Raw genomic sequence first — 23970 nt, forward strand, 5'->3', positions numbered from 1 at the left:
AATCATAGATGATAAGCCTATCTACACCTTCAGTGGCTTGATTATCACAGCTGGGGCATTTTTATTGAAAAACAGGCCTGTATACAGTAGCAAGAATCTTGGAGTTGGCCTTCATAATGGAAGACTTCAAGTTGTTCCCAGAAGATCTGAATCAATGTCTGAAATGTGACAGCTCAGATAAGAATTTACATGGCTGCCTCAGGACTTATTTTTTTGAAAGGTCGCAAAAGCATGGAAATAAATGTCAAGTTGGAATTATTTATTACTCTTGTACCTCGAGGTCATTTCTAGTGAGTTTGCTTTACCTAGTGAGGTAAGCAGGGGAAAAGCTTGTTTTTACACTAAGGGAAGAAATGAATGAAGAAATGGAGACTCCTATTCCTGGAAATTCCTGACACGCAGGCTTTTGTATTAATCAAAGAGAGTGCAGAGCAAGGTGCAAGAGGTAAGGAAAATGAACAAAGGGTAGAGAAGTAAAGTTTCAGTGATTCAAATAAAACTCAAAGCTGTTAAGGGAGTCTGCAAAGAACTCAGGAAATTGGTCATTACAATTTTTAAAATAGTACTTGAATGAATCTGGAATGTCTAAACCTTGGTAGGGTCCAACAGAGTAGGTGGGGCAAGACGAGGTGGGAAGGGGGTGAGGAGGTGGAGTGGGAGGGACCAGAAAGAGACCAACTGATAAGGTGGTTGGGAAGAGAAAAAACAGTGAGAGAGGGAAGGGTTGGGGGGGGGGAGAAGAGGAAGCAGCAGGGAGAGGAGGAGGAGGACGAAGAAGGATAAGGAGAAGAAGAAGAAGAGAAACTTGGAGGATCAGACACCATAATATGAAAGGCACACAGGTGGGAGGAAAGGCAGGGGCACCCAGGCGGAGAGAACTAGAGAAGCAATTTGAAGATGAGAGTCTCCCTGAGGTCAGAGAAGCATGTTTTCTTCATCCTTGTCCACCCATTTCCTGATGCAGGGCCTGGCTCTTATGCTCTTATAGTGAAAACCAAGGCAGCAGAAGCACGCAGAGAAGGATGCCGGGAAGCTGGAGGGGGAGACACAGAGATGGGAGGTATGCAGTAGTTCAGGCTAAAGATCGAATGCCGGCTCTTAAAGGAGTAAACATGAGTAAATACGTTGGAAGGCAAGTAAAATTTTCAAGTCTCCACGCTATAGAAGCCTCTTACAATATGGGGGGAAAAGGTAGTATAATTTCTGAAACAAGATTGAGCCTAGAGTTTAAAAAAACAAGTCTTTTTCATTTTTTAATCACAAAAGTAATACATGTCTGTTGTTAAAAACTTCAGTGTTTTAATACAGAGAGTAAAATGTGAAAGTCCACCTCTGGGAGCTGGGCATCCTGCCCCCTCTCACTTTTTCAGGCTTCCCTCTTTCAGTCATTCCTTCCATGTCTGACACTGATTCCTCCTTTGACTTTACCATCTCCACCGCCTTACAAACATGTTCATGCATTTCCTATTCCTTTTAAAAAATGCACCAAGAAGGGCTCAGCCTTCACTTCTGTGGCATGTCTGCCCCATATACAAATCGTGAATTAAATCAGGAGGGACATTCTACAAAATACCTGACTGGAACTCTTCAGAAGTGTCAAGGTCATGCAAATAAAGATGGAGGAGCTGTCCCAGATTGGAGGAGACAAAGAAGAATTGTATCTCAATGCAGGGTATACCCTGGACTGGATCCTAGACCGGGTATTAAAGGAAACTCTCCTGATGTGATAAAGAGTGCATTAGTTATCTGTTGCTGAGAAAAATTATCCCAAAGCGTAGCAGCTTAAAACTACAAACATGTTCTATCTCATGCAGCTTCTGAGAATGACTTAGCTGGGGTTCCTCCTCAGGGTCTCTTGTGCTGTTTCAGTGAAGTTGTTGCCTGGGGCTGCAGTCTTAGAAGAGCTGACCGGACTGGAGGAACTGTTTCCAAGCCCACTGACCTGGCTGCTGGCAGATGACCTCAGTTCCTCACCATGTAGTTCCTCACCATGTAGCTCTCTGTTTTTATTTTGGCCGTGCCACTCCACACAGCATGCTGGATCTTAGTTCCCCAACCAGGGATCGAACCTATGCCCCCTACAGTGGAAGCATGGAGTCTTAACCACTGGACCACCACGGAAGTCCCTAGCTCTCTTTATAGCCTTGCTCATGACATACTCCCTCATACCCCATCACCTGAGTGAGTGATGCAACAAACACACACACCAAGATGGGAGCTGCAGTGCCTTTTACAACCTAATGTGGAAAGTTTAGGTACATAGAGTTATTTCTGCTGTATTCTATTGGTCACACTAACCCAACCCAGTATAACATGGGAGGGGATACACATGGGTGTGAAGACCAGGAGGTGGAGTTATCAGTGGTACTGGTGGTATCTTGGAGGTGGGATACCACAAAGAGTATTTACCAAAAACTTAAAGCAAGCATCATACGTTAAGGTAGAGCATTAGAAGCAACCCCAATCCAAGTGAGGGACCGAGGGAGTAAGACAAGGATGGCCACTATCACGGCTATTCGCAGTGCTTACTCAAGTGTGAAAGAAGGCTCTCCTTCTCTTTAAGGATTATCTGTGGTATCTGGCATGTTTGACCCTGACCTGTTCTTCAAGTTGAGTCCTGGCCAAAGGAGACAAATAATGTTTGAGTGAGACTCTGGAGAGCTAGGCTCCTTTGATGAGACGGTGCCATGTAAAGAAACTTTCTGAAGAATTAGAATGTTAATAACATACAATGCCCTATAAAGATGAAATCAAACAAATGGTGATGGGCATCACTCTATTTAATAAAAAGTCTTCTTAATCTTTTCTGTATACAAAGTCATAGAAGCTGAATAGTATACAAATTACCACACACTCGGTGGCTTAAAACAATACACACTTATTTCCTTATAGTTCTGGATGTCAGAAATCCAAAATCAGTTTTACTGGGCCAAAATCAAGGTGTCAATAGAAGTCCACTCCCTTCTGGGAGGTTCTAGGAAAGGATCTGTTTTCTTTCCTTTTTTTAAATTGTGGTAAAATAATCATAAAATTTACCATCTCGGGACTTCCCTGGTGGCGCAGTGGATAAGAATCTGCCTGCCAATGCAGGGGACACGGGTTCGATCCCTGGTCCGGGAAGATCCCACATGCCGCGGAGCAGCTAATCCCGTGCACCACAACAACTGAGCCTGTGCTCTAGAGCCTGCGAGCCACAACTACTGAGCCCATGTGCCACAACTACTGAAGCCCGCATGCTTAGAGCCCGCGCTCCACAATAAGAGAAGCCAGCACAAGGAGAAGCCCATGCACCGCAACCAAGAGTAGCCCCCACTCGCCACAACTAGAGAAAGCCTGTGCACAGCAACGAAAACCCAACACAGCCAAAAATAAATAAATAAATAAATTTTAAAATTACCATCTCAACCATTTTTAAATGTACAGTTCAGTGGCATTACATACATCCACATGGCTGTGCATTCACCATCATTCATCTCTGGACCTTTTCATCTTCCCAGACTGAAACTTTGTACATGTTAAACAATGACTCCCCATCCCCCCTCCTCCTAGCCCCTGAGCAACCACAATTCTACTTTCTGTCTCTATGACTTTGGCTACTCTAGGTACCTCATACAAGAGGAACCATGTAATACTTGTCCTTTTGTGACTGTTTCACTTAGCATGTCTTCAAGGTTTGTCCATGTTGTAGCATGTGTCAGAATTTCCCTCCTTTTAAGGCTGAATAATATTCCACTGTATTTATGTACCATGTTTTGTTTATCCAGTCATCCCTTGATGGACACTTGGGTTGCTTCCACCTTTTGATTATTGTGAACAATGCCTCTATGACATGGGCGTGCAAGTATCTCTTTAAGATCCTGTTTTCAGTTTTTTTGGGTATCTACCCAGAAATGGAATTGCTGGATCATATGGGGAAATCTATATTCTTGTCTTTTTCATCTTCTAGAGCTGCATTCCTTGCTTTCCTTTGCACATTGTCCTTCCTTCATCTTCTAAACCATCAGCACAGCATCTTGTCCAGTGGTCACATTGCCTCTTCTTCTGTCTCAAATTTCCCTCTGCCTCTCTCTGTCATTGCATTTAGGACCTACCAGGATAACCCAGGATAATCTCATCTCAAGAGTTTTAATTTAATCATGTTGCAAAGTATCTTTTGCCATATAAAATAATATTCACAGGTTCCAGGGATTAGGACCTAGGTATCTTTGGGGACCATTATTCAGCCTACCACACAAGCTAATAGAAAAAGCAAAAGTAACATAGAAAACTATCATGAAGAGAAAGAAAGCCCCATAGAACCCCACTGTCCCTAGAGATCATCACAGGAAATAAATAGTATGAGACATATTTTTCTAGATTTCTTTTCATGCATATACTAACACATGTATTTCATTTATTTCCTTTCCTTTTTAAAAAATCAAAAATGGGTAACATTTTACACAGCCCAGCAACTTGTCTCTTTCATTTAATAATGTATCTCTGTAGCAAGCTCTTTAAGAGTGAAAGAAATTTACTTTCATGTTATGTCTTCTTTGATGTAAAAATAGCAACTTTCCAGTAAAGCAAGTGAACTTTTAGAAAAATTCTATTTGAAATAATCTCCTAGAAATGTCAATGTTAACTTTAATTCATAAGAGGAAAGAGGTATTTTGAATCAAAATAAGGGTAGAGGCTACTTAGAATTTAGTGTTTTGGGTAAATTAGAGAAAGGGCACCCTAGTTATATGTGCATACAGCATGAAGTCCTTGAAGATTGAATTACCTTGTGTGGTATGTTGGTATGAGAGTCAGTGCTTCCATGGTGTCAATTTAAATTAAGCATCTGGTTTCAGGGGTGGAGAGATCAGGAGACCTGGATGGGAATCCTGACTCTGCCATCAACTAGCTGTGTGACCTCAGGCAAGCTGTAGCCAATCTCTGGGCCTCAGTGTCCTCATCTTCGAAATGAGAGAATTGGCCTGGAAGTTGTCTCAACTAATGATCTTTCATTCTGCACTTTGGGAAGGGCACTATTTTAGCAGGTTAGAGACCCAGTTTTGAATACCAAATCTTTTACAGTCAGCCCTCTGTATCCGTGGGTTCTACATCAGTGGATTCAATCAACCACAGATGGGAAATATTCCCCCCCCCAAATTCTAGAAAGTTCCAAGAAGCAAAACTTGAATTTCCTGTACACTGGCAACTATTTACATAGCATTTACATTGTAATAGGTATTATAACCTAGAGATGGTTTAAAGTGTACAAGAGGATATGCATAGGTTATATGCAAATATTACACCATTTTAAGAAGGGACTTGAACATCCTTGGATTTTGATATCCTCGAGGGGTCCTGGACCCAGGACAGGATCTGGGATCCTGGTATCCCCCTGATATACCTTGGGATGACTGTACTAATTTGCTGTGATCTTGAGCTAGACAGCTCTATTGGGCCTCAGTTTATTCATCTGTAAAATGAGCCGGCTGGACTATTCTCAAGATCCTTTCTAACTCTCACATTCTAAGACAGTGAGTCTCAAACTTCAGTGTGCCTAAGAATTCCCTAGAGGTTTGTTAAAATGCAGAGTCCAATTCAGCAGGACTGGGGTGGGGCCTGAGATTCTATATTTCTAGCAAATTGCCAAGTGAGGCTGATGCTGGTCTGAAGTGTACACTGAATAACAAAGTATTTGGATTTCGAACTGTCAGGAAACTTTGTTAAAGGCTTGGAAATTGGTGAGAGATTAGTGTGTGGGTGGAGTACTGGTCTGGGGATTATCTGGTGCTGTGGGGTATGCACATTTGCTTGTCTTCTATTGTCCAGCTCTGCAAAAGCTAAGATATAGACTATAGATGTAGAATACAGAATAATGGGATGAACTTTATTTGATAGAGGCACACGTGATTTCAGCCCTGTAGAAAAAGATAGCTCTCAAACATTACTTTTTCTAGTCCTACATGATATCAACCAGTTTTGCACAAGTAGCAAATTTGTTTCAGTATTCCTGATTGCCCATATATATGTGTTCTTCTAAATCTCCTTTAAACAGGTTTTACGTTTTTGAAAATTATACTTTAACACCACTGTTCCTTTGCAATTCATTCATTGATTCATTCATTTATTTATTTATAGCAAGAAAGACTTGCCAGGGATGGGGAGGTTACAGGGTGGAATACATAAACTCTAATAGGAAAGTGGGTGGTCAGGCATCATGTTTTCCTGACTCCCAGCCCAAGTATCAGGTGAGGAAAGCACACTTTACCTCCAACTTTGGCCAGGTAATTCCCCTCCCACAGCTAGACCACGGATATGGTGGAAGATGGCTTAACCATCATGTGGTCCATTAAGGATCAAGAGGTTGAGAGAGGAGGAGGAGGCTGTAACTACTATGTACTTCGAACCGTGGCCTCGGGATTCCTCCAGTGGTCTTTACACCACGTGCCGCCTAGGGACACTAAACTGATGAATTTCACACGCCTGCTACAATTGTGAAGAATTTTATCCTTGGATATCCAGAGTTTTGCAGCCGCTAGACGCAGGGTGGAGGTCTGGGCCCAAGGGCGGGGCTTGGGGCCAGGGGGCGGTGCCAGTGACCGAAGAGCGGAACCCGCGACACCGCCCAGCGGCCCCGGCCTCAAGGAATGCCGGGAGTCAGGACCAGGCCGCGCTCTTACTCTTTCGGCTCCGCCCCCGCCTGTCTGTGTCTGCAGTGGCCGCCATCGATAAAGTTGTTGTTCTGCCAACATGGCGGCGCCCGTGGTGACTGGCCGGGCCGTGTTCGCCTAAGGTGGGAACCGAGGCGTAAGGAGCCGCAGGCCAGAGCCTGTGAGCAGGTAAACCCCTGACCCGGGCTCATAGGGGCAAGATACGAGGCCTGATCTCCCCTTTACCCGGATTGGTAGATTTCGACTTGCCGGGAGCCGAAGGGAAAGTGCGGGCTGGGTTTGGTGGTCTCGGAGCTGTGCAGTTTCCCAGCTGGAAAAGTTTCTGAGATTCCGATCTTCAGATTCTTTGAGCCACTGACTCTGTTGACAGCTCTGGACCCTTTCCCAGAAAAACGCATATGTACGTATAGTTTTGTACTCAATTCCCTCTCTCCACCGCTCCACTACCCCGGCTGGTCCCTGGATCTTTGCTCCCGGGGCTGAGGCTTTAGACTCGAAGGACATCCATTGGCCCACATCCTCTCTGTGACCCACAGATCATTGTCACAGCATGTTAGGGCTCTAAGGTCATCAGAGAGCATCTGGATTTACCCCTTTATCTTAAGGAGAAGCTGATTTTCTAGGCAGGAAGTAATTTTCCTAAGGTCACAGAGAATTAGTTGGGGTTTTTTGTTGTTGTTTTTGCACATAGCTCCTTTAAGATTAATTTCCCAGGTACATTCTCGGACACTTTCTTTTGGGCGCACACTAATGCCCTCGTGTGCTTCTCTGTGTTCTGTTTCTTTGCCCGTTTTTTCCTACTCTGCTAGGTTTCTCTGTCCGTATATGATTGTCATTTTGGGTCCAGTTCTCAAGCCCCTCCCTCTATGGTCACAGGCCGCTACCCCCACCATTCTCAAAAAACTTAACCTTAAGCCCTAAGTGAGGTTGAGATCAGGGCTGACTCTTAAAGAGGAGTGGAGTAATGGGGATTGATACTTTGGAAGGATGTGGAAGATGAGACAAGATTCCAAACATCTAGGCAAGGAACTGGATGTGACAGAGCTAAGGAAGAAAAGGGCCAAGTTGATCATAGCACGAGATATGAATCACACCTTTCACATTCATGGTAGGGGCGTGGTCCTCTAATAAAATGGCTGCTCCTTATCAGGAAGAGGCAATGTCCATCAGGGCTTTGGTGGTGGAGTGTCCCAGAGCAGGGCCTGGGATGTAAAGAAAGGGAACTGGACTGAGCTCCAGGGCTGCAGTAAATCATAGCCCTGAGTGCACTTATGGCTGAGTTCCCCTAACATAAAGGGTGTGGACTTTTCTTAAAGGGTCTTGACACATATATTACCAGATTGCTCCCCAGGGAGTTGGAATCAGTTTGCATTTCACCAGGAGTGTATAAAAGTGCACATTTCTTTTTATAACAGGTTTTTACCAATCTGATAAGCAAAATATTTCCTTGTTGTTTTAATTTGCATTTCTTTGATTAGTTGTAAAGTCATTCTTTTTCAGGTATTTGTTAGCCAGTTTGTATTTCCTCTTTTCTCCGTCTCCAATTTTTAAAATTAGGTTGTTACTCTTTCTCTTCTCATATGTGAACGCTTTATAGAGAAGAGTAATCTTTTGTTGTAGTTTTGGCAGTTTTCTCTCAGCTTGTTGTTTGCTTTCTAATTTTGTTCGTGGTGGTTTTGATATGCAGGTATTTTACATTTTTTAGAGAGTTTTATTAATATTTTCCTTTATGAAATCTTCCATTGCTTTTATGCTTAGGACAGAACATCCTGCACCTTTTACAAAATTAGTACATACTCATCTATATTTTTTCTTGTTTTATGGTATTTTTAAAAATTCTTTAATCTATGTGGGATTTACTCTGCTTTTTGGTTTGAGGTGGGGCTCTAATTTGAATCGGTCCCCCATTCATTGAATAGTCTATCACTTTCTAATCTATTTGTGCTTTTTGCTTTATGAACTTTAAGTTCTTTAAAATACCCAGATCCATTTCAGAATTCTCTAGTCTATACCATTGGTTTATGTACAGGAAAGGTTATTAGTGAGCCAGGTATTATGTAAACATTTTTAGAAAGCTTATTGTTATGTAGACAGGGAATGTTGTTATACGTTTTTTATAATTTGGTGCATAGTATAAGAAAGTTATAGAGACAGGATTAGAATTTTAAGTGAAATTAAGATTCCTTCCTTCATATTGCTCATATTGGTGATCTGTCTGCACTCTTTGGTATTTCTTTTTTCACAATGGCTAACCAGCATCGAAACAAAAATTTTGAGAGGATCAAGAATTAATGCCAGCTTAGAAATAGAGACACAGATGTAGAGAACAAACGTATGGACACCAAGGGGGGAAAGCGGGGGGTGGGGGGAGGTGATGAACTGGGAGATTGGGATTGACATACATACACTAATATGTATAAAATAGATAACTAATAAGAACCTGTGGTATAAAAAATAATAATAAATAAAATAAAATTCAAATCAAATCAAAACAAAACAAAAAAGAATTAATGCCAGCTCAGAGTGCCAGTTTCTTCCTTAATTTCTCTCTGGTTTTGAAAGGTCTGTTTTTGTCTGTTTCTGCACTATAGCTAATGCTGTTATGCAGGAAGGCAGAAAGTTTAGGCTATTTAGTCATAAATCTTAAATATTTGATGAACTGTCACCTTAGGCTTTAACACAGTGATAAAACATGAAACTTCTATGAGGTCATTTTTGGAATTCACCTTTGGAGGAAACCAATGAAACATTAAAGTTGAATTTTGATTCGCAGCTAGATGTCTTAGTGGGCCCCAACCTGTGGGTTGTATTCCAGAAAACCATAACACTCATCACTGTTCCACATGTTATATATTTATTTGTTTGTTTCTTATCTGCTTTTCTCTACTAGTATATAAGTGCCATGAAAGAAGGGACTTTGTTTTTGTTCACTGCTCTATCCCCAGTGCCTAGAATAGTGTGTGGACCTAGTGACACTCAATAAATATTTAGTAGGTGAATGAAGAACTAAATGGATAAGCAGTCTTCTAAATAATGGTTATTTCCTGGCTCAGCCTACTGAGTATACTTAGCTTGTAGTATGTATGAAGAACGCTAATCTTAGCTCAGAGTCTCCGATCTTCCTGGGAGACCTGTGTTCAGATCTCTTCTGATACTTGAGCCTAAGGCCAAGCCCAGATGTGCTTAGAGCTCTTCTGAAGCCTGGACAATGGGAATTAAAGCCTCCTGTACAGACCCTAGGCTGGCCTAAAGGCGAGGGCCGGAGGTGGCTCTGCTGCTTCCCACGCAAGCAAGCTGTGAGGTTGCAGCAGGAGCTGGCCCAGGTGGTGGTCTCCTTTTGTTCCTATGGGGCTTTTGTATCTTGCTGTTTGGGAGCATCGAACACGTTTAATATTTTCCAATTAAGAAGTTTGTGTTTAGCTCAATTGCACTTCTGAAATATTCTTTTCAGGGGAAGAAGTCATCAGAATAAGAGGAAAGCATGTGGACGGGCGGGGAGCGCTGGCTGTGCTGAATGGAAGGATGAGCTCGGGGAGGTTCCGGGCGGCTCACACGGTGTGCTTTCTGCCCTCTCTTTCAGGGCCTTCCCTCCTTTTGAAGAATGGCTCCTTCTTGGCAGAGGCTGGGTTTATATGCCTCTCTTCTGAAAAGGCAGCTACGTGATGGTCCAGATGTCATCAAATGGGGAAGGAGAGTGATTCCAGGATGTTCCAGAGGTATTTACAGTGCCACGGGAAAGTGGACCAAAGAGTATACGCTGCAGACAAGAAAGGATGTGGAGAAATGGTGGCATCAACGAATAAAAGAACAGGCCTCCAAAATTTCAGAAGCTGATGTGAGTATTCTTTTATATATATATATATATATATATATATATATATATATATATATATATATATATTTTTTTTTTTTTTTTTTTTTGGTTGCACCAGGTCTTAGTTGCAGCAGGTAGGCTCCTTAGTTGTGGCATGCGAGCTCTTAGTTGCTGCATGTATGTGGGATCCAGTTCCCTGAACAGGGATCGAACCTGGGCCCCCTGCACTGGGAACTTGAAGTCTTATCCACTGCGCCACCAAGGAAGTCCCATGAGTATTCTAAGAGACGCTGAAAGGGTAGAGAAGAGGGACTAAGAGCTTGGACTGGGGTGAGACTGCCTGAATTCAAATAAGTTATTGAGTATGTGACATTGAGCCAAATTTCTGAATCTCTCTGGGCTTCAACTTTTTTTTATCTAAAACGGGCATTGTTAATAGTAGTGCTCACCTGCTTCCCAGGATGCTTGTGAGGGGTAACTGGGATGAGACCAACCTGGTGCTTGGAGGAGTTTCAGTGTGGTGCACATACAAACAAGGTGCATGCAAATGGTGCCACACTGGGAATTCTGGAGCAGCATTTACTGGGGAAGCTCATCAAGACAGGAGCCACAGCAGATGTCAGGTCCTCTGTGGTCCACTGCATGGTGGGGCAGCACACAGGGATCCAGCAGGGTCAGATAGGAGACGCTAGGAGAGGCACCTGGGCCCCTCAGCTGTGGAACTTTTAAGCTCCTGCATATTCTGAGAAGTACCTCCCTCTCTCCTCCCATGACGCTGGCCTCCAGCCCTTTTCTGCCATCATGGCTTGGGAGGTACCAGCCCTTCCCAGATGTGATCTGGGACTGGGGTCCAACCTCATGGTTGCAGCTATATAAGTTAGGGGACCCTTGGCTTTTGGTCTGTCTGCACCAGCTCAGCGCTCTACCTGAATTGTCTTAAGCACTTGGCTGTAGCCACTTTCCATGGAGTTCTCTGCTGGAGGCCAGCTCCTTCTCTGGGAGACCAACCTGCTGGGGATCAGTCTTGGATGCATTAACCCTTACCTCTCGATATTGGTCAAAATGACAAATGGAAGATATGATTTGTTGAATGAAATATTGAATCTGATCAGAGCACAGCACTATAAAATAGAGTTTTACTCTTAAGTTCTGACCATCCTTTCATAATAGTTACCAGTAAAATAATGCTGACCCTTTATGTTTAATTAAAGAGATTAGGCCAAAGGCAAGCAGTTGAGTAAATATATATCTGCACAAGATGACACTGCTTGAATCGCCTTTCCTGATTCTCCACTCTTATCAGACTCATTCTTTCTATGAGATTGATCATTATGAACAATGTGGGTGGGTAGCTATTTGTATTAAACTGAAGGATGGTTTTCGGCATTAGTTACAAAGAAAATCTGGTCTTTAAAGAGATGTAATGTGTAACACGTGAAATGATAAAAAGCAAGGTTTAAATATATTGCATAATTATACAATAAAAGCTTGACTTTTACCTCATTAGGAAGTGAAAATTCTTTGTGGCAACATGACCAGACTAATGTAACTAAATGTATTTTGGAAGCAGACCTTAGGGAGCAGTTTAATTCTCAATGAGGAGCATAAAATTAGCTTTTTTTCTTTTGGTTTAAATTTAGTCACTTCCAAACATTTTGAAGTTGTAGCTTTTTCTTCTTGTGACATTGCATTCTTAAGCGTATGGTTGTGTAAAAACTTAAATGGATCAAAATAAACTGTGTTTTACTAGTTGGATAAATAGCTTGAGGGACATTTTGGGTCATCCCCTGGTGGCATTCTATGAGGGTTTGAATCAGGGAACGGCAAAGTGGAGAGAGCACTGGATCGGGAGCCTGAGCAGTAATACTGGCTCTGCCCCCAAATCGGTGTGATCTCATCAGCATCGTTTAACCTCTTTGATCCTCAGATTCTTTGCATTGTTTATCTCACAGGATTGCTTTGAAAATCAAATGAGAAAATATGACTGAACCCATTTTATAAACTGAAAGAGGATAAAAATGTGTGGTGTGTCTTTGTCAGGAATGAGAATATGACTAGATGCTGGTGGATTTTGAAGAATCTATAATCAACCTCCCTCTGGTATTAGAGCTACATTTGAAATCCACCTGAATGAGCTTCTAGATGCTGAATATTTTGCCATCATCATCATAATCATCATTACAAAAAGAACTTCCATTTAATGAGCATTTTACTATGTCAGCCACCATCTTTCCATTGATTATCTCATTTAAATCCTGAATCAACCCTGGGGGTGAGTAATATTATCCTCATTTTGGGGGTAAGAAAACAGGCTCAGAGGGAGGTTTGGTAACTTGTTGAGATGCACAACTCATTTGTGGCAGAGCCCAGGACTCAAACCCAGACACGTTTGATTTCTAAACTCATGCTTTCACCAGGAACCTTCTTTTGCCTTGCCTTTGATTTACAGATTGTAAACCGAGGCCAGAAAGACAAAAGAATTTGCCTAAGGTCTCACAGCTAGTGTCAAAGCTCGACCAGATCCCAGGCTGCAGGCTCCTATTGAGTGGTCCTTCCCCCTCCATCCTCTAGACTCAGCAACAGCTTCAGAGCATGATCTATAAAGAGGCAGAAGTTATCTTTCTCCTGATGTTAGAAGCTGACAAAAATAATAGGACCCACTTATAAAAACCATCCTTTTTCTATCGCTTCCAATCTTAATTTCTTTTTAAAGGCTTAAATTCTTACACTTTTATATAATTATGAAAATTTCCCTTTCAATCAGATTCCTACTCAATTATAGTATAAACTCCCGTAATTCCTTCTTTCCACTCCCAGAGATAGAACTCATTTCATTGTCACAGAGGAAAATGACTTAATTCACACAGAAAAGCAAAAGGCAGGGTCAGGCAATAAGCTGAATACCTTTTCTGCAATAAATAAAAATATTCATGAATAGTAAAGAGTTTTGCTAGCAATACTTTTCTTTTTTAAAAAAAATTATTTATTTATTTATTTATTTATTTTTGGCTGTGTTGGGTCTTCATTGCTGCATGCGGACTTTCTCTAGTTGCTTCGAGCGGGGGCTACTCTTCGTTGGGGTGCGCGGGCCTCTTATCGAGGTGGCTTCTCTTGTTGCAGAGCGTGGGCTTTAGGTGCGTGGGCTTCAGTAGTTGTGGCACACGGGCTCAGTAGTTGTGGCTCACGGGCTCTAGAGCGCAAGCTTAGTAGTTGTGGCGCATGGGCTTAGTTGTTCTGTGGCATGTGGGATCTTCCCGGACCAGGGCTCTAACCTGTGTCCCCTGCATTGGCAGGTGGATTCTTTTTTTGTTTTGTTTTGTTTTTTTGTTTTTGCGGTACGCGGGCCTCTAACTGTTGTGGCCTCTCCCACCGCGGAGCACAGGCTCCGGACGCGCAGGCTCAGCGGCCATGGCTCACGGGCCCAGCCGCTCCACGGCATGTGGGATCTTCCCGGGCCAGGGCACGAACCCGTGTCCCCTGCATCGGCAGGCGGACTCCCAACCACTGTGCCACCAGGGAAGCCCGGCAGGTGGATTCTTAACCACTGTGCTACCAGGGAAGCCCAATACTTTTCTATATATATTCTGTAAACTCAGTTTTGTAGTTCTGCTTAGCTAGTATGTAATGAATCCCTTGATTTTGCTATAAATTTAATCTTTGTTGGATAGACATACAAAATGGATATGTTAATGAAGAAGCTATATGTGGAAAATGTTTCGGGCAACATTGTTAAATAAACATCATTTTAAAATATATGTCACTATAATGAAAACAAAGTGATTATGATAAAAAATAGGTTTAATGTAAAAACTTTAAAATGAAAAACTAGAAATAGTTTATATCAAGGATTTTGTTGTTTTTTTCAGGTCCCAAAGAACTCTGTAACAGCTGTTTTCCCATGTCCCTAAAAATTCCCAAAGGAAAGGCAGTAGGCCAAATCCATTGCAATGAGTAATGTTTGAATCGAGTGGGTAGTCTGCTTATTTCCGATTCTGCACCAAGTATCAGAACGAGGTCTTGTACTTCCTTTGAGGGATTTGTTTACAAGCTGAGAGGATTGTCTGTCACTTGCCTTCTTAAAGAAGGAAAGTCCTAAGTCCCCACTAACTCCTGAATCTCAAGTCCTCTCTCATGCTCCTGAGGTTTTCCTAAGAGTTATGGATCCACATTAAAGTGCATGATCAACGTGGGGCTTTCCATCCATTTCTAGAAATCAACAGCAGCTGTCACTTCAGTATTCCAGATTTCCAAGTTTATGTATTATCCAAACTTCTTATTTATTCACTTTTCCCTTCTCTTCCTTCAGGCACCTTTACTTACCACTCAGTGGGTGATTTCCAGAAGATGGGCAGTACAGAGAAAAGTGCCACTCTGGTCTGTTTTGCCACCCTTTAGGGGCCCTGCTAAAGATTTGTTTAACTTCTTTGCTGAAGGAAGTGTAAAGCAAGGGGTCGAATGAGATTTGGAAAGAATCTGATTTCTGGTTTCTTCTGTTCCCCTGATTACAGTTGGCTGTCAATTATCAGTCATGCAAATACTTACCAAAAAATACCTCCCCAGTCCACACACATACCCAAAAGAGTGGTTATGAATATTCTGTCTTGCATTTGTTTTCATTCATTTTGAAGAAGCAAAGGCTTAAAGAACTCTAGTAGCGCTCATGGAAGGGAGTAAGGACAGAAAGAGAGAAATAGAAGGTGGCAAAAAAGTAATGATAACATCAGACAGTCCAGACCCTTAGTGACTAAACAGAAGCAGTTACCTGTTCTCTTCCTTTCTTCAGAGGCACCCCTTCTCCCCCATGGGAGGATTTGAGATTGGAGAGGGGGAACATTCCTGTCACTTGGATAGGATTGGTGAAGTGTGCTGGGAAAAGTGCCCTTCAGTAATAAGTGCGCTGCAGAGGCCTGTTATCAGGCTTCAGAGCACAAAGGCCGACAAACATTTATCCAACATTTATTAAACTGGGAGGTGGGCAGCCGGGAAGGTGGGGTTGGGGGGAGGGATGATTAAAACATGGTCCTTGCCCTTGAACAATAGGTCCCCAGTAAGGAATCAATTAAATGATACCACCTTTCCTGTGGAGCCTTTTCCCCTCATGTGCACAAACTCGTGACAGCATTCACCATTTTACTGTGGAAGCACTAAGGTGCCAAAAGTCAGTGTTCCTGTGAGGACCTCCCGCCCTGTGTTCATTCTGTTCCAATGCATTTACCTTTTTTCTGTGTTTCTCGAGATGAAGCCGCGTCTTTGGAAGTTGGAGAGTTATGTAACCCTGGCCTGAGGCTGCCTGTAGATCACCCCCTGGGAAATAGCTAAAATTTTCTCATTACCTTACCATTTCAACTTTTTCTGTTGAAAGATAAGCTCACAATACAGCAGAAAACCCGGGACCTGAACCGCTGCCTGAGGACCCTGCTCGTACTGTTCAATCCAAGTCTGCATGCAGCTACAGGGAATTTAGGGAGGGGCTCCATTTTTAGACATGTCACATCTCTGTGATTCACTATTGTTTCCTTGAATTATATGGACATATGTGTCAGAGCTTCATTTGGAAAAACATATAGTTCTTTAAGACCTAGATAGCTGTCCTAAAAGAGAAGCTTTTAAAAGAGAAAAAGACAGATTTAAAAATACATATGGGTAATAGGACTTTGAGGTTGTTTGGCATTATTTTGGACATTCTTTAGGTTAAGCCAGGGCTTTGAAGTTTGGTATTAGGCATTTTTGTCAGTTTACCTTATGGGAACGGTTTTTTTTAAAAGAAAACTTTTAAAAATGTTAAATTATTACCTTGAGTAAAATGCCAAAATATTATGTGCATGCGGGTTTCCCCGTGAATGCTTAATAAATACTCATTGTCATTTTTTTGTCATTCTTTCCTAGAAATCAAAGCCCAAGTTTTACGTGCTTTCCATGTTCCCTTATCCTTCCGGCAAGCTGCACATGGGCCACGTGCGTGTGTACACCATCAGCGACACCATTGCACGCTTCCAGAAGATGAGAGGGATGCAGGTAAGGCAAGATGCCTGCTGGAATAGCACTTTCCTGCCTGACTCAGGACAATAAGAATGTAGGACAAAGGAAGAAAACCAATCTTAGTTAAGATTAGGACAGCTTTGAAGATAAACGTGAAAAGCTCAGGGTTTCCTCTCATGAATTGGAGGACATAATAAAGCATCCAGATTAATTGGGGGGCAGCCGTGTGTTGGATGTTGTGCTAGGGAGGGAGGTGGGGTGTGGATGCAGTGGAAGGAGGTTACAAATGTGGGTACCACATGATATCTCCTCAGGAGGAGTTCACAGTCCAGTGGGGCTGACACCCATAAATAGACAAACATTGAACAGGGGAATGAATCCAATAGTAGAAATGAGGAACAAATGCTGTGAGTAGGAAGTGGGACCACAAGAGATTTTTCTCCTTGTATTTGATATTTTCTGTATTCTCTAATGAGCATGTATTTATTTTATAATGGAAAAAGTAAAATTTTCCTAACAAAAAAATATGTGGGGAGTAACAGCTCTGCGGGAGTTGGGGAAGGCTCTGCTAAAGAGGGAGCATCTGTCCTTGAAGGACAAGGTGAAATTTCCTGGGAGAGGAGGAGAAGAAACCTTGCATGTCTGATGTTGGTAGATGCCTTCACCCCACTGCCAATTACCCCAGAGCCTGCGCTGTACTCTTTACCAACACGTCATCTGTAAGATGAGGTGGCAGTGATCATAGCAGCTTCTTTAACACCTTACAGAGAGAGGCAGGATTAAAGAGGGGCTGAGAGCATGGACCGTTGAACCAGATGGCCAGCATTTGAATGCTAGCCCTTAACACTTAGTAGCTATTCGACTTTTGACTAATTACTAAATTAACGTCTCTAATACCTAGTTTTCTCTCATCTGTAAAATGGGGATAAAATAGTACCTGCCCATTGAACTGTTACAGGGATTGAAAGAGGATGACTATGAAGCACTTAGCGCATAGCTGGCACATAAGTCCGTAACTAGTAAATATTAGCATTGCCAGTGGAGGGCTGGAGCCTGCTTGTACCAGCTCCTGAGAGCTGTGGGCATGTCTGCCCAACTTCATGTTAATTATTTGTCACCTTAGTAGCTTGAAATCCACCATGGTGGGAGTATTTACATCATGGAAATCAGCAAAGCCTACAAATCAGGGCTTTTTCTGCCAGAGAGTTGATTGTTAAACATTTACTGGCACTGCCACTGGCTGTTGCTATTATTAACGTCTCAGGGTCTATATAAAGGGTATCTGCCTCCTCCCAGTCCTTTATCAAGATTTTCTTTTAGAAAGGTACGTGAATCCATTGTCATAATTGGTTTGAAAATTTGTGCTGAACTGACATTGGCAGCAAGAAGTATTCCTAAAAAGGAAGTCAGGGTATAATGTCTCTTTGTCACTTGAAGAGTTAATGACTTTTACTGTCAGATTCAGAGATTTGCCTTCTACAGGGATGTCTCCCTGGGCTATGCGAGGTATTATTTTTCCCAGATACTGCTTTCCATCACTTCTGCAATGTTTATTAGAAAGAGGTGGTGCAGAATAAATTGACTCTTGTCATGAAGTATAATATCTGTGTTTCTTCAACTAGATTTATCTTTTTTTTTTTTTTTTTTTTTTTTTACTTAGGCCAACTTATTTTGGAAAATTAGTGAGTACAGGCCAGTTGCTGAAGATTAAACTTTTACAGCAAAACTGTACATTTGTGATACATTAGCGGATAAGTGGTTGAGGGGATGTAAGTGGGACGCTAATTCCCTTGGGTGGGTGAGACGTTACAGAGAAGGCTCAAGGCAGAACCCCAGGCCCAGAGATACTGGGACCCTTGTAGGCAGCTTAGGCCCAAAAGACAAAATGGAGTCCCTTACAGTAACTGAAGCCCAAGGTCAGGCTGGACCCAGGGACTGGGCAACCCAGGTTTGAACCCCATTGTACCACTTTCTCACTGAGTGACCCTGCACAAGTCATTTAATGTCTGTGAATCCCACTCTCCTTGTCTTTAAAATAGGGATAATAATATAATAATAATTATTTTTCCCTCCTGGGTCATTGTGTGGGTTAAATGAGATAGTACATGTGTCTGGCACATAATAGTCCCTTAATAAGTGGTAGCCCTGATTATTATTTATACTGATCTGACTTACTCTGGGAAGTCATTTAATAAATGAAATGAAATCTAATTCATTTAATAAATGAATCTGCTCTCTTCTGCTTGGGGCCTGCTGCATGGAGTTGCCTTCTGAGAAGTAACTAGACTGCAAATCATCACCTGCTATTTGTATTATCTATCCTGTGACTCGGTTGGTTCCTAAAACCACTCTTTGTTTTTTGGTTTATGGTATCTTAGTCATTGTGACCAGCAGGCACCTAGGGTTCCCTCTGTTCCTCAGTTTCAGTTGCTCTCTTTAAGATGATAAGCTACCTTGGAGGGGGGCGGGTATCCTCCAGGCTCTCTTGAACTTAATTTCTTGTTAATTTTCATAGCCCATATTTAAGTCAGATCATCCCCAAAATAACTGCCAAATATGGTGAAAACTTGTCCAGCCATTTCTAAGTGGTAATGGCAACAAAGAAGCAAATCTCTGTAATGGTCAACAGTGTGAAAGCCTGTTGAGCTTCCTGTTGTTTTAAAATCCTTCTCTCCCAATGTCAGGACTAGTCCCAGGGATTGGGATTCAGGTCAGGTTCAGTGATTCTTACTCTAAGGAGGGAAGGAATATCTGCTCTGCAATAGCAACGTCTGACATGTATATTGATTAATTCATTCGGTACATAGTCCTTGGGCACCAGCTTTTCCAAACACCGGCCTTTCTACTGTATTATATAGTAGTATTGGAGTCTTAGGTTCAAAATCAGTCAGTAGGCCTAGGAAAAATTCAGTAAGCTTGCCTTTTTCTATAATTTGTTAATTTGTTGGTAGATTTGCTTAATTCTTTTCTTTTTTAAGATTTATTTATTTATTTGGTTGTGCTGGGTCTTAGTTGCGGCAGGTGAGCTCCTTAGTTGCGGCAGCTAGTCTCCTTAGTTGTGGCTCGCCGGCTTTTTAGTTGTAGCACGTGGTCTCCTTAGTTGTGGCAGGTGGGCTTCTTAGTTGCGGCTTGCCAGCTCCTTAGTTGCAGCACGTGGGCTCCTTAGTTGTGGCATGTGAACTCTTAGTTGCGGCATGCATGTGGGATCTAGTTCCCTGACCAGGGATTGAACCCAGGCCCCCTGTATTGGGAGCACGGGGTCTTATCCACTGCACCACCTGGGAAGTCCCTGATTTGCTTAATTCTTTTTTTATTATTATTTTAAAAAATTAATTTATTTATTTTTGGCTGCACTGGGACTTTGTTGTTGCACGCGGGCTTTCTCTAGTTGCGGAGAGTGGGGGCTGCTCTTTGTTGCGGTGCGCGGGCTTCTCATTGCGGTGGTTTCTCTTGTTGCAGAGCACAGGCTCCAGGCATGCGGGCTTCAGTAGTTGTGGTTCGCGGGCTCTAGAGCACAGACTCAGTAGTTGTGGTGCATGGGCTTAGTTGTTCCATGGCATGTGGAATCTTCCCAGACCGGGGATCGAACCCGTGTCCCGTGCATTGGCAGGAGGATTCTTAACCACTGCGCCACCAGGGAAGCCCCCTGATTTGCTTAATTCTTGAATGGAGATATGGAAGTCATTCTAAGGCACATAAGAACAGTAGATGAGAAGTAAAAAGTGGAGTGACATTTGCACCAAGTCTGCTCTCTTCAAGGCCACCAGTGACCTCCCTGGATGTGTCTCTGTCATCCTGTCTCATCTCAGTGGCATGTAATACAGTAGACCATTTCCCCGTCTGTGAAAGACTGTGCTCTTGGCATGAGACCCACTCTCCAGGTTTTTTTTTGCTGCAACTTGGTTTCTTCCTCCCAGTTTACTCCACAAGGTTTTCCTGCTCCACTCCATCTTTGCATACTCTTATCAGGTTGGAAAGTTCTGCTTTAAAGGCAGACCTCAGAGATTGTGTGGGTTTTGTTCCAGACCACTACAATAAAGTGGATATCGCAATAAAGTGAGTCACAGGAATTTTTTGGTCCCAGTGCATATAAAAGTAATGTTTACATTATATTGTGGTTTGTTGTGTGCGATAGCATTATGTCTTTAAAAAAATGTACATACCTTATTAAAAAATAATGCTGTTGGAAAACTGGTGCCAATAGACTTGCTCAACGAAGGGTTGCCACAAACCATCAATTTGTAAAAAGCACAGTATCTGTGAAGTACAGTAAAGCAGAGTGCAGTACAATGAGGTTACTCCTGTATTCCTAGTTTGCTCAGAATTTTTATCATGAATGGGTATTGAGTTTTGTCATATGCCTTTTCTGCATCTATTGAGACAATACATGGTTTTTCTCCTTTAATCTGTTAATGTGATGTATTATGTTGATTGATTTTTTAAAAATGCTAAACCAACGTTGTGTTCCTAGGACAAATTTCATTTGGTCGTGATGTACTTTTTTGAATGTATATATTGCTGTATTCATTTGTCAGTATCCCTATGTGCCTGAAAGACACTGACCTGTAATTTACTTTTCTTGTAATATCTTTGTATTTAATATCAGGTTTATGCTAGCCTCATAAAACAAGCTAGGAAGTGTTCCCTTCTTCCCACTTTCTGAAAGTGTTGTGTATTATTAGTGTTATTTCTTTCTTTATTGTTCAATAGCATTCACCAGTGATGGTATCTTGACCTAGAGCTTTCTTTGTGGGAAGTTTTTAAATTACAGTTCTATTTCTTTAATGGATATAAGGCTATTCAGATCTTCTGATTTTTTTTTTTCTGTGTCAGTTTTAATTTGTGTTTTTCGAGGGATTTGTCTACCCTACCTCAGATTCTGTTCTAGACTGCCTTCTCTTTTTTTTCTCTATCCACTTTCCCTAGGTAGGCTCTATCCTCTTTAGTTTAAATATGATACTTTAAAAAATTATAAACATTTCCAACACAGGAATACAGAGAACATTATTCTAAATACTCAGACCCGCCATCCTGATATAATAGATATTACCATTTAATCTTGTTAATCTCAGCTTTTTTTCTTCTATGTTGCAGATACAGTTGTGCCTCTCCACAATCAGATTCCAGTCCTTCAGTTAAAAAAAAAGCTAGTGTCTATCCTTTGCCTTCTTGTTTTCATGCTTTTATTCTATGTATTGTTTATGGATACATACACACTTGTGTGTAGTATTGTGTATTTTGAGTCAGTTCAAAATACACAATAGTTTATAGTTCATCCATTATAAGTGCTTATAGTTCATCCATTAAGTGCTGTATAATTATGACAATATTTAATTATCTATTTTCACATTGATAGAGTTTTAGGTTGTTTTAGATTTTTGTTCCAATGAACATCCTTGCACCTAACTGTTAGCCTGTGGGAGAAGTGGCATTGCTGGGTCATAGAGTGTACGCTCCTCAGCATAAATATGTCTTGCCAAATTGCTTTCCAAAATGTTGGTGCCAATTTATATTCCTACCAGAAATAAATGGCATTTCATATAGCCCTACATCCCTGACAATACTTACTAATGTTAGGCTTTTAAATCTTTGCTAATTTGATATATGGGAAATGGCATCTAATTGTGTTTTCAATTTACATTTTCCTGAGTTCTGTCCTAGTGAAGCTATTTTTTATCTATTTAAGTTTCCTCTTCTCTGATTGGCTTGCTCACATTATTTGCCAAGTTCCTCATGGGTTGTTTGTCTTTTTCATATTGTTCTTACTGTTCATATACTTTTTTTTTTTTGCGGGGGGGGTCTCAGTTGCTGTTCACGGGCTTTCTCTAGTTGAGGTGAGCAGGGGCTACTCTTCATTGCTGTGTGCGGGCTTCTCATTGTTGTGGCTTCTCTTGCTGCAGAGCTCGGGCTCTAGGCTCACAGGCTTCAGTGGTTGCAGCACGTGGCCTTCAGTAGTTGTGGCGCACGGGCTGTAGGGTGTGCAGGCTCTAGGGCACGTGGGCTTCAGTAGTTGTGGCTCGTGGGCTTAGTTGCTCTGTGGCGTGTGGGATCTTCCCGGACCAGGGATCGATCCCGTGTCCCCTGCATTGGCAGGTGGATTCTTAACCACTGCGCCACCAGGGAAGTCCCTCATATAGTTCTTTATATGGTCTGGATTATTGATTCTTTGTTAGTTAAATACAGTGCAAATGTCTTCTCCCAGTCTGTGGTTTGTCCTTGTATTTTGTGAGCCCGCCAGACCACAGATTGTAATTTGGGTTTGAGAATGGACAAGAATGATGATTTGGAAAGTTCAAGGTTGCTTTTACTTTGGTTTCCTCCTATAGCAGCAAATAAGTTGTGCAAAGGAGAGAAATGAGACAAGAGTGTAAGCAGATCATTGGGGTCCCCCACGTTCTTGTTGTAGTCAATGGAGATGTGCCTGAGGCCATGATCATCACAGTTCTCTTGGGGAAACCTAAAGTCACAAAGTTGGCCAGGCCTTGGGCATACAAGTAAATTACATGTGGACTTGGCAAGTGGAGAGGGAGGTGGTTTGGGGGTGATGAGTTGATCAGGAATCTGTGACTTTAGTCAGTGTCACTGGCCTCCCACCTGCCTCCTACCTCACAGATTTGTTGCAGGGTTCATGTGCAATGATCAATGAGAAAACTCTAAAAACCATAATGCAATTTTCCAGTGTAACCCAATTAATAAAAGCAGTAATACGGTAGTTCTGAGGTTTGGATGTTTAAGCGGGGACCACTTGAAGCCAGAGATAAATCATTCTCTTTCAGGAGTCAGAAAAGACCACAGTGCCATTCGGTTTCTTCTTAAACTCATACAATGTCTGATGACATATTTAAAGTTTAGCACCATATGGTGATTTTGTTGTGTTTTCATACGTTGTGTGCACAGATGGTTAGAAAATAAAATTACCCACCTCCCACCTCAGCTGGTCTCCTCAGCACCTTCTGGGCCAGAAGCGGGGCAATTAAAGCATCAAGCTGCCAAGTCCCCCTCACAGAGTTGGACCTTGAATAATTTGTCTCAGGCAAAACACCGCAGGGCACTGCCCAAGTAGTGTTTTCCGCTTGGGCCTTTTTGCTATCTCCTGTGGAGGAGGAAGGAAATTGAGGCTATGTGTCTGGCAGCTGCATGATCATAATGCAATTACCCACAAATATCAGGAAGTGAGGGGAGTTCTTAGCAAGTGAACCATAATATACGTTTCATCAGCTTTCAGTTGGCCAGTCAGTCAACAAATGTTTATGAAGTGCCCAGAGAATGCATCGCATGCCATTTAGTTTTCAGATTTTCTAATCTCTGGAGCATCTGAAAGTAGAGAGTAGATTTCCAGGGCTTATCCTCTCAGATGTAATTTGAAAGGGACATTGAGTTGCTAGTCCAGTATTTTGATTGGAAACTGCCTGATTTATCTGCCTCACATTCCCAGAGGTCTTCTGTTTTGGGTCTAGTTACTGTCATTTAGATTCTTTACCCTGAAGTATTCACTTCATTTTGATCCCCAACCTGTAATAATAGTGAGTTATT

The 23970-nt window shown here is 42.1% G+C and overlaps 1 protein-coding gene across 7 annotated transcripts in view; it reads left to right on the plus strand.

Moving 5' to 3' along the window:
• The window catches only part of LARS2 (leucyl-tRNA synthetase 2, mitochondrial), a 278070-nt gene that overhangs the window by 100289 nt on the left and 153811 nt on the right, over nucleotides 1-23970 (plus strand). For 3 of the 7 annotated variants that reach the window (XM_079934197.1, XM_079934196.1, XM_079934201.1), the window contains exons 1-3: nucleotides 6697-6812; nucleotides 10225-10479; nucleotides 16345-16473. In XM_079934197.1, the coding sequence (XP_079790323.1) occupies nucleotides 10246-10479; nucleotides 16345-16473 (363 nt within the window). In that variant the 5' untranslated portion in view covers nucleotides 6697-6812; nucleotides 10225-10245. The other 4 variants (XM_079934199.1, XM_079934200.1, XM_079934202.1 and 1 more) reach the window with 4 other exon arrangements.

The sequence above is a fragment of the Stenella coeruleoalba genome, assembly GCF_951394435.1.
Source record: "Stenella coeruleoalba genome assembly, chromosome: 10".
Lineage (NCBI taxonomy): Eukaryota > Metazoa > Chordata > Mammalia > Artiodactyla > Delphinidae > Stenella > Stenella coeruleoalba.